At 36.2% G+C, this 19575-nt stretch overlaps 1 protein-coding gene across 3 annotated transcripts in view; it reads left to right on the top strand.

Moving 5' to 3' along the window:
- Positions 1 to 13262: 13262 nt before the first annotated feature.
- LOC131153624 (pentatricopeptide repeat-containing protein At1g26460, mitochondrial) overlaps positions 13263 to 19575 on the top strand; it is a 31509-nt gene continuing 25196 nt past the window's right edge. For 2 of the 3 annotated variants that reach the window (XM_058106056.1, XM_058106055.1), the window contains exon 1: positions 13281 to 14095. In XM_058106056.1, the coding sequence (XP_057962039.1) occupies positions 13479 to 14095 (617 nt within the window). In that variant the 5' untranslated portion in view covers positions 13281 to 13478. Of the gene's footprint in view, positions 14096 to 19575 lie in introns of all 3 variants that reach the window. The other variant, XR_009136289.1, reaches the window with a different exon arrangement.

Raw genomic sequence — 19575 nt, 5'->3', positions numbered from 1 at the left:
GAGCAAATTATTTTGAAAAATTCTATGGCTCTAAAAATTAAACATTCTCACATTCTTATCTTGTGTTAATACTTATATGCTTTATCCATGATGCTCTAAATGATCAATTATATTTGATGGATGATTATTATCTGGTATTGTAAACTATTATTGACTATATTGATTGGAAATACTGGATTGCATGCTTGTATAGAATGTCATCTGCAAGACTGTTGTAGAATTTGTGTTTGCATGCTGATAAGTGTTAGGGATTTATATTGAAAGAATGCTTTATGTAATCAGTTTTAGTAATTATTAATTACTTCAGTTATTCCTGTTTTAATAAGAATCTTTGTGAGCAAATTTTGCATGACATTATTTATTTAATGATAATGCATATGTGTCTTTTATTCTATATAGTAGGTGATCTAGCATGTAGAGTATGACTTATATATAGAAGATTAGATCATATGTTCTTATAAAATATAAGTTTATTGTTCACAGTCTTAAATAAAATTGGACACATCATTGGTAGGACTGTAGCACAAGGTTTTAATAGGTCTGTCTTGACTATTGGGAATGGTACAGTTTCAACTCCTTGTGCTAGTACACTTTGTGTGTATTGAACGAGATCGCCTTGGGGTAATTGTTTTTATACTGACTATATAAAACAATTAATACTTCATGGTTATTATAAGTGCTTATGCTCTTAATCGTAATATGATTATTGAACACGTGCATATATTGTTTATTACTTTGATTCATAGAAAAGTGAGATTCTTTATGGGTCAAAAAACTCAGTGAGTTAGGTGATGACATTATGTGTATGGTAACATTAATTATTGATGGAATCCATGTCCCGGTATCGGGATTGATGATACCCCCTTAAGGAAGCTTATAAGTTTTGATTATGTCAAACCCTGCAGGTGGATTTTGAATCCGACACATTAAATAAGTTAAGTGGAAGGTCTCAGGGAATTAACATGGCAATTGATTAAATTGTTAGTAATTTAATTTAGTAGATGGGAATCCGTAATCTTTACGTGGGGGGATGATTAAGCATTAAATAGTAGGAGCTCAAAATTTAATTTTGAATATGATAGGGAGTGTAATTATAATTCTTTAGTGGTATGAATGATAATTAACATAATTAAGGATTAATTCGGGTCAGATTAGGAATTATTAATTACGTGGGAAGCCCTAGTCATATTTGCCCAAAGGTCCTTGTTGTGCCTATATACATGCGCTCCATTCATCAGCTAGGGTAAGACGAGTGAACTCTCACAGAGGCAGACATTTTTGGGGAGAGAAGAATACCCTAACAGCCGCTTATAAGCCCACTCTCTCAAGAGCAAGGCGTGTTCAAGGAATACAGTAGAAGATTCCTAGTCGTTTTTAATAGCACGTTTTCATACTTGCAAATTCAGGATTAAACCAGACAAATCTCGCAGGTATAATCCTAATCATGAAATTAGGGTTTACATTATCAGATTATTATTTTGGTTATCCGTATGCACTACAGTCGGATCTTAGGGCTATTCCGCAAGTCCCTTCAATAAGATGACTAGGTGTTACATGTTTGTTAACTTTGGTGCATCCCCAAGAGGGGGGTGAATTGGGTATTTAAAATTTATTGCCTAGGTTAATTGGTTTTATCAACAGTGTAATACAGCCTAGGGTTAGTCTACGCAATCAACAAATAAACATATACGTGTAGTAAAAGTAAGGTGCAAGAAATAAACAATACACGCAATATATTATCGAGGTTTAGTCAAATTGCCTACATCCCCTCCTTGGCTACACCAGCATAAGGATTCCATTAAAGCTCACTTAACGGGTGGAGCGACACTGATTACAACTAGGTCAATTAAAGGGGCTGACCTCAACCAACACGCCTTAACAGGATGATGCACTTAATTTTCCTAACAGGGTCTAAACCAGTCCGGGACTATTCAACAGGGCTAGTCTCCCTCTTCAGGCCCACGCCTGGAATACAACCAATGTGTATAAAATTTGTACACGGAAATACACTTCTATACAGACAGATGTGTGCACCAATACAGCTCAATCAATATTGCAAGCACGAATGATATGTAAATATGCTCAGTGCTCTAATGTGTGCTGAACACTCAATCAAGTATGATAATCAGTCCAAGTCTAGAGTGTATATCAAAGTAAGATTTGAAACACAACACGTAAATGATACAAAATCATATCAGGGTTTCAAATATGCTTAAGTAAGTTGATTCAAACAATCTCAACAAGATATTTCAATATACAAAGTACAATGGAGTTGTTTGAAAAACTAGCTTCCGAAAATGATTTTTGCACACAAAAATATAGGTTTAGATGTCTTGCAATGACAATGCAAGAACCACAACCCTCAAAGTCTTCCCACACAAGATTTATCAAGTGAAATCGATGGAAGAACTTTAATGCTAAACTCTCAAAGAAAATAAATCAAGCAATAATACAAGTGAGAGTTCTAGCTAGTAAGATTAAGCACAATAGCCTTAGAGATACTCACAACACTTGAAAGATCAAGGGAAATGAAGTGTATAGGTGTTTTGGAGTAGTATAGGCTAAAATAGGGTTTTGGAAATTGAGAGAATTTTTGCCTTAATCAAAATTTTAATCCTTACTAATTACGACAAATGATTAGGTATTTATAGGCAAAGAGGATTTTTTGACCGTTGGGAACACAATTGAGTGAGAGAAATTTGCTTGCGTCCCCCGTCATATGTCTTGAGCACCCACTATCAAGAATCCACTTGTTTTTCATCATGGAGGTCTTCAAGCAAACCTGCAGAGAGAATTAGGTGATTTGTTTTGGTAACCAATTTACCTTGGGTCCTATGGGGTTAGTGTTCTTGACCACCCATACATATTTCTTTCCTTTTCCTCTGTTTCCTCTAAAAGGACAGGTAAAGCATACATGACCCTTTCTCTCACAATATAGGCAAGTTTTATTTGCATGCAAAGGGTTTGGTTTAGGTGCTGGATTTTTGTTTGGTAATGAATTTCTTTTGACACCAAGGTTTGTAAAACCAATAGATTTGGATGATGAAAAGCCATAGCCTAAACCTTCTTTAAAGATCCCAAATCTTTGAGCTCCAAGTAATTTGTCAAAGTTTTCCTTTCCATTTGTAAACTTGTAAATGATATTACACTAGTCTTCAATTTTATTTTTTTTTCAAAGACAAGTTTTCCTCAATACTTTATTCAATTTGGGTTTTTCAAACTTTCAATTTTCTTTTGGAAAAGCTCATGATCAATTCATGAAATTTCATTGAGATCATCAATTTTTGTAATCAAAGATGCATTTTCCTCCTTTAAAGTAAAGCAAAGACATACTTCTTTTCTCTTGCATTTTGAATGAGTTTCTTCAATCTGTTTATTTCTTCTTTTAGTGGAAATTAATTCATTATAGAGTTTTCTACAAGTATCTTCTAATTCATCATATGAGGGAGTGTATTCATCATCAAAAATTACCTCATCTTGCTCATCTTCCATGAAGCAAAAATTTGAGACTTCTTCCTTATTTTCTTCATCAATAGAAAGTCCATTGAGCTCGTCCCATTCAGTTGCATTCATGGCTTTGTATTTTTTCTTATCTCGTTACTGATTATTCCCTTTGTTTTTGAATAGGGGGCATTCAACCATTCGATGACAAGGCTTCTTACAGTTATAACACCTTATGCTCGATTCTCCCTTATTCTTTTGCTTACCCTTCTTGTTCAGCAAGAAACTTCTGATTCTCCTGGTGATGAGGGCAACTTCTTCCTCGTTATCGCACTCTTCTTCTTTTTCGTTAATCTCCTTCTTGTTTGTGGTCTTTAGAGCCATGTCCATTGTCTTTTTGGGCCTTTCTACTTCAGTTGAGGCGTCTTTCTTCTTGATCTCATAGGTCATGAGAGACCCAATGAGCTTATCGAGAGTGACCTTAGAAAGGTCTTTTGCTTCTTTGATCATCGCAGACTTCGCATGCCATGAATTTGGTAATGAACAGAGGACTTTCTACACATTATCTTCCATAGAATATTCCCTACCAAGTGCTTTCAATCCAATCATTATATGAGTAAAACGTGTAAACATGGAAGTAATCGACTCACCTTCCTCCATTTTAAACATTTCATATTCTTTCACTAATATATATATATTTTTTTATTTTTTCACCTAAGTTTTGCCTTTATACGTTACCTGAAGCTTCTCCCACGTGTCCTTAGTCATGTCGCATTCACAAATTCAGTTGTATTCTTCATCGTTCACAGCACAATAAAGAAAGTTTTTCGTTTTGAAGTTTAGTTGTGCTAGCTTTGCATCGACTTCTGGGAGTTTCCTAATCGGTATGACCTCACCTTGGTCGTCCTTGAATACGTAGTCTCCTTTGATGATTATGTTCCACATTCTGTAGTCATATGCTTAGATGAAGATTGACATACGGTCTTTCCATGTCGGATAGTTGACACCACATAACTTGGGTGGACGATCAATGGATTGTCCTTGGGCAAACATATCCACCATTTGATCTTTGTGCCTAGATGTTATTTTGAAGATCCAGCGATTGATGCTCCTATACCAATTGTCGGCCCGGGTACACGTCTAGAGGAGGGTGAATAGGTGTTTTTCACACTTTTCATGGATATGAAAATTTTCTACAATCACAAAATTATCTTGGCAAGATGCAAGAGTATTATATCACAATTTACATTCAACGCAAATAAACATAAGCAAGCAATATGAAAGAGGAAGGATACGAAAAGCTTAACACGACGATGTTAACGTGGTTCGGCACCAAGCCTACGTCCACGCTTTGAGACCAACTCAAGGATTCCCAAATCCACTAAGCAACCCTCCTTCACTGGCGAAGAAGCCTTTACAATCTAATTGCTCACCAAGAGCTACAACAAGGTGCTCACCAAGGGTCACCTTACAAAGACTCACAAAGAACCCTTCAACACAATGAATTTAAAACAATGAGATACAATAACAAAATGCTCCTTCTTGAGCAGATATACCAACACCTCACACTACTCCCTCTTGGAAAATGATATGTAAACAAGAGTAAGGCGCAAGAGAGCTTGACAAAACTAGTGAAACCCTAGAATGAATGCTTAAATGAATGTTCTCCACAACCAAAGTGCTTAACTTGTTTGAAATAAATTCAAATGACTCATTTTAAAGGCCAAAGGGACGAGCAATGCGTTGGAGAGCCATTGGACATTAATGGACATAAGACAATTTAAAAACTAGTCGTTATTATGCATTAAATGCTATTTGCAGCCCGACATTCGTTGACGAGCTCATGCCTTTGTCGACGAGTTCTATGAATGCCTTTGTCAATGAGACCTTGTGTTCTTCGACAAACTTTCTGTTTTGAATTCAAGTGGGTCTCAGTTTCTTTTCACCGACGAGTCCCTAGACCTGGCAAAATGGATAAAAATACGTTAATCTGAACCATATCCGACCCGTTCTAACCGACTCATGATCATCCATTTGTTAAATGAGTCGAATATGAGTTTTAATTTTCATATTCGCCCCCTTAGCGGGTCGGGTCGGGTCGGGTTTATCCAGCGGATATCCGCTAACCCGCTTAAATATTAACTCATAAAAGCAGCCCACTGCCCATTGCCCCTAAGGCCTAAACTAGCCAGTCCAGCAGCTCCACGCTCCAGCCCACTGAGGCACTGCCCGAAACTCAAAGGCCTAATGCCCCGGCCCAAGCGCCCACAGCCCACATGCCTGCCCCTCTTGACTCTTGAGTCTCCCTCGGCCCTCCCAGACTCCCAGCCCCAGGCTCCCAATCTCCCAGCCCCCACCCAGGTCAGCCCCATTCGCGATTCGCCCATTCGAGCCCTAGCCACAGACACAGAGACTCAATCACTCAGATAAGGAGAAGTGGAAACCAGTCGGCCCCCCACAAGACCCTTCTTCTTCGACCCTTTGAAGCCCTCTGCCCTCGGCCCTCCGAGTTGTGAGTTTCTTCGATTCTTTGAACCAGTCTTTGGATACGCAATCGCCATAGCAGGTGCTAGGAGCTTTGAGCTTCGAACTAATAGGAGCTTCGAACCAGCAGGTGCGAGGAGCTTCGAGCCATCAGGAGGGGGCTTTAGAACTCAGAACTCAGAAGGTAGTCTGGTTACTGGTAGTCCCTCCGAGCTCCACTCTGGTTTATGCCTTCTAGGCTTCCACTGTTCCACAGTTCCACCCCTGTTTGTCTGTTCCACAGTCCACACTTCCACTGTCACTGTGTATTGTATTTTTATTTTATTTTTCTACTTTTCTTCTTCATGCATCCATGAGCCATGCTTCTATTTTTATTTAATTTTAAATATATTAAATATTGATTCCTTGCAAATTGTTTAAAGAATTGGTATTTGCAAATTGTAACAATATCTTAGTGGATCTCTAACTCAGGCTTGCCACAACAAGTGTTTATGTTTTCCCCTAATTATGCATGGATGTTTCCCGTTGTGGGCATATTTGGTACTGCAATCCAGTCATTGAAAAAAGTTAAGGGACCATTCAGTTGTGAAAAATAATTTTTATTTTTTCAAAGAATTACAAAAGATGACATACCTTGCTTTGTAGTTTTCTAGTATTTGTGCAGAAAAGCTGGAAAACAATAATAGAAGAAATCCTTTTCTAGCTTTCTTGAAAATAAAAACTCATTTTTGTAAAACATAGACACTTACAGGAAATACAATTTGACATTACAAAACATTACTAAATATACTGTCGTGTAAATTGATAAGAGTTGGATGGAATGAAAAATGTAAATGAAGAGAATGACAAAACTGAGTAATAAATATGATTTCATGTCGCTTGATTTCATTATATTCTTATGTACTAAACATGCAATAAACCATAACATGCATGCATGACAATGACAATGGGGGTAAAGATGAGAATAAAAATGAGAAGAATACAATATTTTAGGTTGTGCAAGTAAATGTTTTCTATAATTTTTGTCTTATTTTATTCTATTCTTAAGATTAGATATTTCGGGAACCAAACTTTGATTTGCAAGGATAGTGTTGAGAGCATGGATTTTAGAACATGGAATTGAATTTGTGTGGATTTTTGAAATAAATTCAACACAATTTTGTATTATGGTTTGTTCAAAGTAACGCATATCCAAATCTATGTCCTAAAAATCCATGCTCTTCCTATAAATCCTATGCATGGTTAGTGTCTGTTGCTCAAACAATTATAATATAAAAATTGTACTGTTCATAGAAAACATGTTATTGTCATAAAAAAAATTAACAATATAATATATATATATATATATATATATAGGCCTTTAAAAAAAAAGTTCTCTTAATGCATCTATCAACCTTGAGATTATTACTAAAGTCTTAGCTAATAGGTTGAGTGCAATTCTTTGATAATGGAGTCCTTAGTAAAAGCATTAATTCCTCCTTTATAGCCTTGGTATCGAAGAAATTTAATTCTATTTAATTCCTCCTTTATAGAAAAACAGACCAATGTTCAAGTTAGTGGAGGCTAGTGAAAATATGAATTTTTAGCTCTAAGCCAATACTTCTAGCAACTACATTATTTGTCATGTTAAATACTTTGACATTTCTGCATTGCTATTGTTGTAGGCCTTTGTCATTTTAAATACTTTGACATCTCTGCCTTGTTATTGTTGTAGGCCTGCATAGTAGCATTGTTTTTGTTTCAAGATGAATTTAATCATTCGCTGGGCAATGTAAACATTTAATCCCATTTCATAATTTTTTGTAGTGCATTACAAGGATTTGGGAAAAAAAATGTCTCAGTCAATAGCAAATTCAATTGATCAAAATGATGAAATGAGTGAAGAAGAAGTTCAGTTGCCAGATTCATCAAACACAGAACCTACAAAAGAAACAACTCCACAGGTAAAAAGAGCTAGGAAAAAAACATCTAGTATTTGGACAGATTTTGAGTTGATTGAAAGTGGAGATAAACAATATGCCCAATGTAAGTATTGTCCTAAGAAATATCTCTACCATAGTAAGAACTCTAGGACATCAAACTTACATTGTCATATGAAAAAATGCATGGGAAAGAAAAATAATGATCTGAAACAAATGCTAATGAGTTAAGGTGATGGAAAGTTGTCTTTGCAGACACGAAAACTTGATCAAGTTATACAACGTAGGAAGTTGGCAATGGCAATTGTGAGACACAATTTGCCATTTTCTTTTGTTGAGTATGAAGGAATTCATGAATGGGCTTTAGAATTAAATCCAGAGACAAAATTTGTGATAAGAAATACTGCAAAAGCTGACGTTATGAGGGTTTTTTTCAAGGAAAAAGAGCACATTCGTGAGCTTTTATTGAATAATTCTAATAGAATTTCTCTTACTTCGGACTTATGGACTTCGTTAAATACTGATGGCTATTTATGTTTAACTGCACATTTTGTGGATAAAAATTGGAAGCTTCAGAAGAAAGTATTGAGTTTTTCAAGCATGCCTCCTCCACACACTGGTCTAGCACTTAGTAACAAAGTCATGGACTTATTGGTGAATTGGGGTATAGACAAGAAGCTATTTTCCATAACATTGGACAATGCTACAACCAATGACTGTTTTGTAGAGTTTTTGAAGTCTAATTTGAACTTGAAAAATGCTTTGGTAAGGGAAGGAAAATTTTTTCATGTTCGTTGTTGCACTCACATATTGAATCTCATTGTCCAAGATGGCCTAAAATTATCTCATTTCACTAGTGGACAAAATACGAGATTATGTCAAATATGTGAAGCATTCACAACATCGAAAGTTTAGATTTCATGAATGTTGTGAAAAGGTGAGAGTGCCACGTGTGAGAGGATTTCGCCAAGATTGTCCTACTAGGTGGAATTCTACTTATATGATGCTTGAAAGTGCTTTATACTATAGAGATGCTATTTGCCAATTCAGGTTTAGTGAGGAGAATTTCAAGTTTTGCCCAAACGATAATGAATGGAAGGAAATTGAGAAAATTGCTAGTTTCTTGAAGGTTTTTTATGACTTGACAAATCTTTTTTCTGGGACATTTTATCCAACTGCAAATTTGTACTTTCAAGGAGTATGGAAGGTACAAGTAACTTTACTTAATGCAGCATTGGGCGATGATATCTTTTTAAGGAATGTGGCTACTCAAATGCAAGGGAAATTTGACAAATACTGGTCAGATTATAGTAAAATTTTGGCAATGGCTGTTATTCTGGATCCTCGTTTCAAGATACAATTTGTATCTTTTTGTTTAAAAGAAGTGCAACCAATGTCTTGGAAAGATCGAGTAAACGACATCCAGTTTGAGATGCATTCACTTTTTGATGAGTATGTGAAGCACCACTCCCCTTCGACTTCTAATAAAATGCCTTCCTTTGAAGCAACTATTAGTCATGATCGTGGTCATATGACACCTATTGCAACATCAGTTGACGTGACACTAAAAGTAAGATTTTTTTTTAAGTACAAATTTTATTTACTTTTATTATACATCTATAGAATTTTTATACTTCTATTGTTATATACTTGTTTTTAGGGTTTTAAAGCTTTTGCTAAGGAAGATGAAGAAGCTCCAATGTCAGAACTAGAAATGTTTTTTAGAGAGAAGATGGTAGATTGTGATAAAGAATTGGATATTTTGGACTTTTGGAGGAGTCATGAATATAGGTATCCGATTCTTTCTCGAATGGCAAGAGATATCTTATCAATTCCAATATCAACTGTTGCATCGGAATCATCATTTAGTATTGGAGGAAAAGTGATAAATATGTCATGTAGTTTTCTTATGCCTGATAATGCTGAAACTATCATTTTAACTCGTGATTGGCTGTATAGTTGAGGAGGTATGCTTATTTAATTATATTTCTATGTTATTATAAATACTATGTATGATGCAATATTTATTTATATTTTAAAATTTGAATGCAGTTGAAGATTTTGTAGATAAGGAAGAACTTGCTGAAGATATTGCTCAAGCTGAAAGAGCAGGTCGTACCTCATCTAGTGTATCATCTTGCTTTATTTGACCTTATTTGAATATTACTACACTAGCACAGGTTGTGCAGCTAGTGCTTCTATTTATCTTTGAAAATTATGTAGTCGATAAATTATTGTTTATTTGTTGTTTTAACTTGTAGTGTTGAATAAATTATTTTTAATTTTTTTTCCAGTTTGATAACTTGTAACTTTTGAGATGTTAATTAATAAGTTCAATTTATGTTATTTGATTCATAACTTAAATTATATTTTGAATTCTTTCATGATAGGCACATGAGGAGAAGAAGATGAAAGCTTTGATGTCATAAATGAAAGCATTTCAATTAATTCAAGGCATTCAAATGATTTTGAAGTTATTTGAAAGATGGATTGAGATTTTTTTTAGTTTGTTGATAGTTTTATTTTGAGAGATTCACATGATTTGAAAATAGTTGTATTTAAAGAAACTCACATGCTGTAAGAACAATTATAATGTTTAGATTTTAGACTCACACGAGTCACACAGTTTGAGTCTTTATTTTGAGTTGGATTGAGATTAATTTATTGTGTTTTATTGCTTACAACTTTACTTGCATGAATTAGGAGTTGTTAATTAGTATAAATGATTGAATGATTGATATAGTTACTAAAAAAGTTAATACACAAACTAATTACAAGTTATCGTATACAATTTAAATTATTATGACAAAAATAAATTATTAATAAAATTATATTTGAGAATGGCGGATTATCAGCCCATCCACCATGAATTATCCGACCCGAAACCGCCTAGTCCGCCACTTAAACGAGTCGAATATGGATTATGATTTTTTCACTCGATAATCCGCCTTATCCGCCACGGATAAACCGACCCGATTCGCTTTGCCAGGTCTACGAGTCCCCTATGTACGTCGACAAACCACTACCGTGTCTTCGTCGTCGAAATCGTTCTGAACTTTTAGGTGGTCACAGTATATTTGCGGCGACGAATCCCCTATGTACGTCAATGAAATTCCTTATTGTGTTTGTCGATGAATCCCCTGTATTCGTTGATGAACCCTTTACTTGAATTTGATTCGAATGTGTTCAAAATTTGGTTTTCGTACAAGTAAAGGTTTTATCTTGTCCAGAATTAAGTTTTACCAATTTTAAGATGTCTTGATTTGATAAAACATGTTTGAAAGCCATTTTGACATCTTATGCGTTTTAAGTGACTCGACATTCATGTGTGAGCTTGAAATCATGTTCTAACCTATTATGAACAATATGCATGCATGATTTTATTGTCTCTTGCAAGATACTCTTGAAGCACACCATATGCATGGTAGTTACAATATAAATCTCTTACGCACACCCCAACACATATATGTAGAAGTCATGAATGCCTTGCTTAAGTGGCTGAGTTTTGGATGTGTTGTATGTTGGTCTTTGTTGATGATCATATGCTTGTTCGATATATATATTTGACCCTCACGCCTGTCTTAGAGTTATCCTGTGTGTATGAACTGAGCTTGAGGAAAAATGTTAGTAAACTTAAAGAACTGCTAATGGGTTGTTGTCATCAAATCAAGCTGGAATGAAAGCCCTTAGCCACTAAGGCTAACAACGAAGATTCATCGGTATGAAAGTCTGTATTGGCCATGGAGGGAGGGTGTGCGGTTGTTGAGGAACTAGCTAGAATGAGGCCTATCATGCACACGTGCTCCCGGAATGAAGAGGAGCTCAGCCCACACCTACGAGAGTGGGTGTGCGGCACACGTCTGTGAAAGTGGGTGTGTAGCTACAGTGGAAGGAAGAGGAAAAACAGGATAGGTAAAAAAATCGGGATTAGAAGCCATAAAAAGGATTAGGAGCAGGGAGCATGGTTTCTTTTGTTCTTGATAGCGAATGATTGATTGATTCATTATCCTTCGGTGTCGCTTCTGTTGATTCTAATGCGTTGGGCGCCTGACCTAGTGAGAACGGTGGTTCTCGTGATGACGATCTCTATTTTTTTCAACGAGAAAGATGAGTCGAGCAACCTTGGAGACTGATCTCAGATATGTATCGGTGGTCGCGAAGAAGAAGCCGTCGTTTGCCATGAGGTATGACAGAGTCTCGACAACATTGGGTGTGTCTGAGCGTGCCGTCGTCGTTGTCATCTGGGCGAGAGATACTCATGCACAAGGCTCTCAGTGATGAGTGGGTGTGTCCAAGCATGTTGCCATCGTCGACCTCTGGGCGAGAGATGCCCGTGCAGAAGGCTCTCGGCGATGAACATAAATTTCCTTTTTTTTTTTTTAATCACTAGATAATTGAAGCAAAGGTCCTACGACCTGGCTCTAATACCATGACAAAATATATGAAAATTTCGTATATTCACATATTTCTTTACAAGGATGAATTGGTATATATAATAGAGAAACTTATCTATATTTGGCTATACATATGTCAAGGCAAAATTGAAGGCTGACCCTATAATTGAGGGATTTGTATCCAAAATTCAATCCTACAATCTCTTGGAAGACAACTCACGCCAACATCAAACACTAGTTTACTATAAAAGATTCAACCTTAAATGCTTTTTAAGACAATCTTTTTTATTTAACAATTTTGAAAAAGAGTGGAAGAAGTCATGTAACCATGGACCGAGCTTTGTTATTAGAGAGAGAGAGATGTTACATTTTATTGTGAAAATGTCATCACGTATGAATCATGTCACTTATAAATAGGAAAATTTCACTCCAGTAGCAAGATCTTATTAACACTCCAAAAAAGCACTCCACATTTAATTTTTTCATACAAGAAATTATATTTTTACCCATTAATTTTCAAAATGAAGCAAATGATAAATTTACTCTTTTTTCTTTTACCTTTACACCTGTAAAAATGAAAGTCAATGAATTAAGTTGTTATTTTTAATACATAAAAAATAAATGTGAAGTGACAATACTATTTTTTTAAGGACCAATAGTACTTTTTTTCAATAACTTTTTAAAATTTCAAAATTTAAATTTGTACTTTTATAGATTTAAAATGAATTTAATATAATTTAATATCTTATTTTATTTAAATCTATACAAGTTTAATTCAACTGCCAAAGCAACAATAAAAAATGATGGCAGTAGTGGGCGCGCGGATCCCATGTTTTGCTTATCAGACCATTTGATTTCGACCGTCGGATCAATTTAGTCGACCGTTGGATCTGTAGACCGTCAAAGATCCAATCTAAAACTACCGGTACATCAATCGGCAGTTAGAGGCCCAACCCAGAAAAGTCAACGGTCCATGCCCCTTCATTTCCCCATAATATCCAAATTGCCCATCTCCACTCGAAATTACCAAAACACCCTACAGAAGCAGCCACTCGGCCATACCCATCCCGTTCCCCGAGCTCCCCTGCTAAAACCCCAGAAATGACCCTAATGACCAAACCCTAGCTTTCTTACCTTCGTTGTCTCCATGAATCCTGCCCACTGGCTCGAGCTGGTATAGCCATTGGCAGCTTCAGCGCCACCCGTTTCTCACTTCCTACTCCCACGGAGCTCCTCATCAATGGCGTCGCAAATGGCGATCCTCACCAGGACTCGGACCTTCTTCAAAACCATCAACCACGACTCCTTCAAGCACATCACCACCTACACCTTCCTCGCCCAAGAGCCCCAGTTGGCTGAGCCCTCGGAGCCGCAGCCGCCGCCGTCACCGTCGAGTCCTCTGCCTCCCAACCCCGCCTCCGGCAGCCCTCTCTACAGCGAGAATTGGAGAAACCCTATCCCCAACGCGACGCTCGCTCAGTCCCTCATCCCCCTGGGGTTCATGCAGTCGGCGTCTTCCCGGATCCAGGCGCTGTCGCAGACTCTGGATGTGCAGAGCTTGTTGAATGTGTTTGCCGATTGGATGACCTCGCAGCGGTGGGCTGATATGAAGCAGCTGTTTGAGTTTTGGATTAGGTCGCTGGATAGAAATGGGAAGCCGAACAAGCCTGATGTGAACTTGTATAATCATTACCTGAGGGCGAACCTGATGATCGGAGCACACGCCGGGGATCTTCTTGATCTGGTGGCGCAGATGGAGGATTATGATATTGTGCCCAATACGGCTTCGTTTAATCTGGTGCTGAAGGCAATGTATCAGGCGAGAGAGGCACAGGCTGCTGAGAAGTTGCTCGAACGGTTAGCATCGACTATTATTTTCTTCACTATAAGTAATTATTGTTTTTGATTTTGTTTTCGTTTCATTTTTGTTTGCTTTTATTTTTTTCCTGAGACTGAAAACAGTGTCTTCATGTTAATGAAAATATTGAAACTTGAATATAGCTCGCACATTCGATGCTTGAATGAATTGCACATGCTGCTAATGTGGGTATGTACCCTTATTACACAGCCAAACAAGTAGCTGGCAAATTCGAACTAGGTTTAGTCAGATGACTATTAGAAGCATCATATTGTGCATGTTGCAACAAAGCTTTTAAGTCGCAGTTTTCCACTGGAAAACAAGTAGCATTGCAATTTTAAGTTGCATTCTTCCTTGTTCTATTTGATAGTGTGCGTCAATTTTTCTTTTTAAAAAATAAATAATAGTATGTTTTGTGAATGAGGCATGTTTTTCCTGATGTACTTAATTGGAAGGCGAGAAGTAGAAAATATAGGCATTAAGTAAAAAGAAAAGGATGGTGATAATACGATTGAGACATGCTCTATGACTCTATGAGATTCACAACTAAGAAGAGAAAAATAAAGGCATAAACATTACATGGGCAAGGAGGAGTATAGTGCATCACTCCAAAAATCACCATCCTCATCACCACTGTGTGAGATATGAATCCTTTTTTGCAGTCTTGCATGAAGTCTAACATTTTGTTGCTATCTCTGGTTCAAGTTAGTGTGAGTGCATTCATCCTCCTGCAATCTCTTATGTCAACTAAATCACTCTTTTATTGTGAGAGCATTGTTTGGTTATATTTCCCGTATCTTATTTTCTTGAAGTGCATGCTTAACTTACCAATACATATGCCATTCCTTGCTTTATGTCTTAAAATTATACTACCCATCGATCTTTAACATTTAGTGGTTTTATAGTTGTCCTATAAATTTTTTCTTTCTAATTTAAAGAATATTCTACAATCATGTACTACACGTGATGCACTTCTTCATTTTATCTAACCAAGTTTAATTGTATGCATCACATTTTTTCTCTTCTACTTATTGTGCATAATTCTTGATTTTAACATTTTTCATTATTTTTTCCCAAAATTGCTAAAATTGCATTTCATGTATCCTAATTTCTATTTGTTCTCTTCATAATTCTAGTTTAAATTGTGCTCCATCTCTGGTTTCATCTAATGAGTACAATACCATCCGCAAACTGCATGGCTTGTGGAACCTCATTTTTTAAATGCTTAGTAAGTTAATGTATAAAAACAAAAAAAGTGAGGTCTTGAAGGAGACAGTGATGTGAAATTAATGTAATTGGAAATTGTTTAGTTTCTCCCATTATAGTCACAACACTAGACATAATCCCATCATAGATATCCTTAATGATGTTTGTATATCTAGCACCTATTCCTTTCCTTTTGAAAACTCACCACAAAACTTCCCTTGGCTCCTCAACACAAGCTTGCTCTTGATTTATATAAACCATGCACAAATCTTTTTTCTTTTCCCTAGACTCTTTCATTGGTCTTGTTAATAGATATATTGCCTTCGAATCTTCAATGTTAACTCATGGGCCTAAAATCAAAATGGCTTTTTGAAACCTTCATTTCTAGCTTTTTCCTTCGTTGATTTACCTTTACAAAGTTGCAACTTTCAAGGTACGACTCACATGTTTAATTCCAAAATAATTATTTTAATTTTTAACATCTTGTATTTTTCCTTTTGGGTATTAATAATTTTTTTTTAGTTCTTATAACATTGTTAAATAAAATAGTCAATCATATTACCTCATTATTTCCTAAGATTTTCCAATCTTCAATAGGGGAATGTCATTTAGTGCTAGAACTTCTGATTTTGTATTTTTTTTTTAACGCTTACTCCATGAATTCTTTTGTTTTCTTTTAATGAAGAGTGTGACTTAAATTATTCCACTACCCTGGGTTCACATAACTCCCACACTTGAGATTGGATAAAGCGGCCTCATTGTCTCTGGGGTTGTCCGAAGGAGTTATCTATTAGTTGATGGCATTCAAACCAAGGGCCTATACCTCTCAAGGTGCTAAACCAACTCTCTTGATCCCTGAGCTGCTTCCTTGGGGGTCACTTCATGTAATCTAATTTTTTGAATTTTAAGTTTAAGCCTTCTACCTCATTTTCAATAAATAACTTATTAAAGTAATTTTGTCACCTTTCTTTATATAATTATTTTTATTTGGTTAATACGTTGTCTGATTTACTTTTTGTGCATTTAGTAATGCTTTTGGTCCTTGCTGTTTCTTTCTCTCGCCCTAATACCCTTCGTTCTCTAGCTCAAGCAAGTTTGTATACGCCTTTATCCCAATCTTTAGTTTTGAGTCTTGTTAAAAAAATATTGTATGCTCTTAAATGTTGTTTTTGTGTTTTACCTCATCTTTGATAAATATTTTGATTGTTTATACTTTTTCAATATCTTTAAAACTTGTTTTATCTTGAAATTTTAGCACATTTTCTTCCATTAAGCTCTACTACCTAGTTCTATTACATTGATCTATTTTACCCCTTTTCTTCCATTTTCTAATGAATGTTTAATACTGACATCCTTTGTTGAGTAGTTAAACTTTCACCTAGGACAACTTTACAATCCAACAATATAATCAATCTACCCTCTAAGTTAAGGAAAATCTATTTGACTTTTATTTTATTTAGTGTTGAAGGTTATTAGGTGATCATTCTTTTTCTTAAAACACATTTTCATTGTTAGAAGATAATATGACATAGCAAACTTTAAGACCACATCATGACTCATTTTGTCTCCATATATATGACTTCCATGTGTGCTCTCATAATCTTTATTGTCCTTTTCTATGTAATTGCTTAAATGACTTCTATAAGGATTTTTTGCACCATGCTATCCCTTGTATAATATTATCCATAGCTTCCCAAAATTGAAGCCTACTTAAGGAGCATAAAACACTAATATCATTTATTTTCACTTGTCCTTAAACCATCTTAATATTTGTCATTAATACCCTATTCTTTTAACATCTACAGTACTATCCTTTAGATCTTTGCCTACAATGATGTCTACTTTGTTATAATTTTTTTCTTTATCAGCATGCTAAAATTAAAACCCAACAGTTTCGATTACCTTAGATTTTTCTCGTATCCATTTAGCTTTGCATAGGTAAATTATAATTATTTTCTTTGAATAATTGTATCCTTTATTCCCATACTTCTACTTGTATAGTGTTTTTATGTTCCAAGTTTTAATCGACCTAGATTTTTATCATGTCCATTTAGCTTTGTATAGGTGAAAATTATAATTATTTTTCTTTTCATAATTGTGTCATTTAGTCCCATACTTCTACCAGTAAAGCTTTTCATTTGCCAAGTTGCTAGCCTAATGCTAGTTTCTTGAACTAACTTTTCTTTTTGCAGGCAAGAAAAAATTAGTAAGTGAGAATAGGCAAAAGTAGAATGTGTGGAGACAAGACATCCTCCAAAATAACAAATAAAACAATTACAATAGTGCTGCCCTCCAATCCCTTTGAAGGTCAGATAGTGGCATGCCCCAAAAGAACCTGATGGGGATTAGCATGCCCTACCTATGTCATTTTCAGATGTTGTGACACGTGGACGGCCTCCCGATGTCCACATTTCCTTTACTAATATGTTGACACGTGGACAACCCCCTGATGTCCACATTTCCTTTGCTGACATGATGACACGTGGACGACCTCCCGATGTCCGCATCGGTTCATAATTGTTTGTAGATTTTGAATGAATTATTTGAACACTTGTTTTGAAGACTTTTCAGTGTGGGAAAGAGCCAAGTAGAGATGCAGAAGTAAGTCCAAGTTCAAGACCCACGTGGGTCCCACACAGTCTTGTGGGGCCCACATGGCTCCGTTGGGCCCACATGAATTGGGCCTCCCTTTGACTTTTGTTTGTATTTAATTTGTAAACATGCATGACAACTTGCTTGCATGTGTATGTTAGGAAATTGTGTGAGCATGTCTAGTGAGTTGGAGTGTTAGTAAGTTGTGCTTAATGTTTATTGTGTTTAGAAAGTTGGAGCATTTATTTTGTTTGTAACTTGTAAGAGTAATTAATGTGTCTAGTAAGTTAGTGTCTTTATTATTTGTGTCTCCCATGCTTGTGTGGGAATTGTTAGTTGATTAATGTCTTTGTCCCCCCATGCTAGCTAAGCTTATTAATGCTTTGTCCACCCATCCCTTTGTGAAAGAACTCTTGGGACTTATTTTCTGGACAACATCATACACTCTTTCAAAATCCCAAAACATGTGAAGTGTCTTCTGATTTATGTTGTTTATGTTCGGATAATTGAATTCTTAATTTAAAGTGTATTGAGTGTATGTGCTTGTGTGAGGGTTGAAACTGTAGGACTAGGCCATCCTATCCCGTCCTACATCATCTTGGTATCAGAGCCTAGGTTAGAATAGGCTGAACCCTCAAAGTCTCATTTCCTTAGCTCGCAGGATTTTAGTTTCAGACTGAACAGCCATAGGATTTTGCCCAGAACAGTCCACCTATATTCTGAATTTTGGATACTTGGAACTTAGGTTGGTTAGGTTTACACTTGACCATACTTTGTGTGACCAAACACCATTCCAAGGGCTTCCCTAGTGTGTCTGAATCCTTCCCCAACCCCTAGGATGTCTACTCAAGTTAGGAATCTTTATCTAGGTTGTATGATTAATGATGAAAGATAACCACCTATGCCTCCTAGAGAAAGACCGCCCCTTCTTCCACAAAGGCGAATGAATTGTCAAAATGACTTTGCTAAGAGACCCCCATGTCATGACCCCTATGCCCAAAATTGAAATGATGAGGACTATGACGTTGATGACTTTCACATTAGGAGACCTTACCATAGGGGACCATCGTGATCCTTACAAGGATGTAATGAGAATAGAAGCCCCCACTTATGATGGGTAGATAGATCCTAAAGTCTTCCAAGATTGGTTGACTTGGATGAATTCCTATTTTGATTGGCGTAAGATGACTGACCCTCATCGGGTTAAGTTTGCAAAAATGAAGTTAATGGGGCTAGCCAAGCTCTATTGGATAAATTCGAGAGGCAGGAAGTAAGGTTAGATCATAGACCCATTGAGCATTGGGATCTAATGAAAGATAGGTTAAGGGAGAAGTGTACCCCTTAGTTATAGAGAGCACCTTATAGATGAGCTTTACAGCTTGCATCAAGGTAGCATGACTGTTACAGAATACATGAGTCAATTCGATGAGTTGTCTATAAGATGTGGTGTCTATGAGACTGTTAGTCAGTAGATCTCTTGATTCTGCCTAGGATTAAAGCCTGAATTGAGGGGAAAACTGTTTTCCCATCACATTGAGTCCCTTGAACAGACCTATAATTTAGCTCATAATTTTGAGCAAATGACTAAAGGGCCCATGGGAAAATGGTTTGATACCTCTTCAAATGAGTCATACTCTTGAAAGAAACATAGTTATGACAAGTCCCGACCAGCGCAATCAGG

Source organism: Malania oleifera, chromosome 4, assembly GCF_029873635.1.
Source record: "Malania oleifera isolate guangnan ecotype guangnan chromosome 4, ASM2987363v1, whole genome shotgun sequence".
In the NCBI taxonomy this organism is placed as follows: domain Eukaryota; kingdom Viridiplantae; phylum Streptophyta; class Magnoliopsida; order Santalales; family Ximeniaceae; genus Malania; species Malania oleifera.
This window is presented reverse-complemented; position numbering and strand designations above follow the sequence as displayed.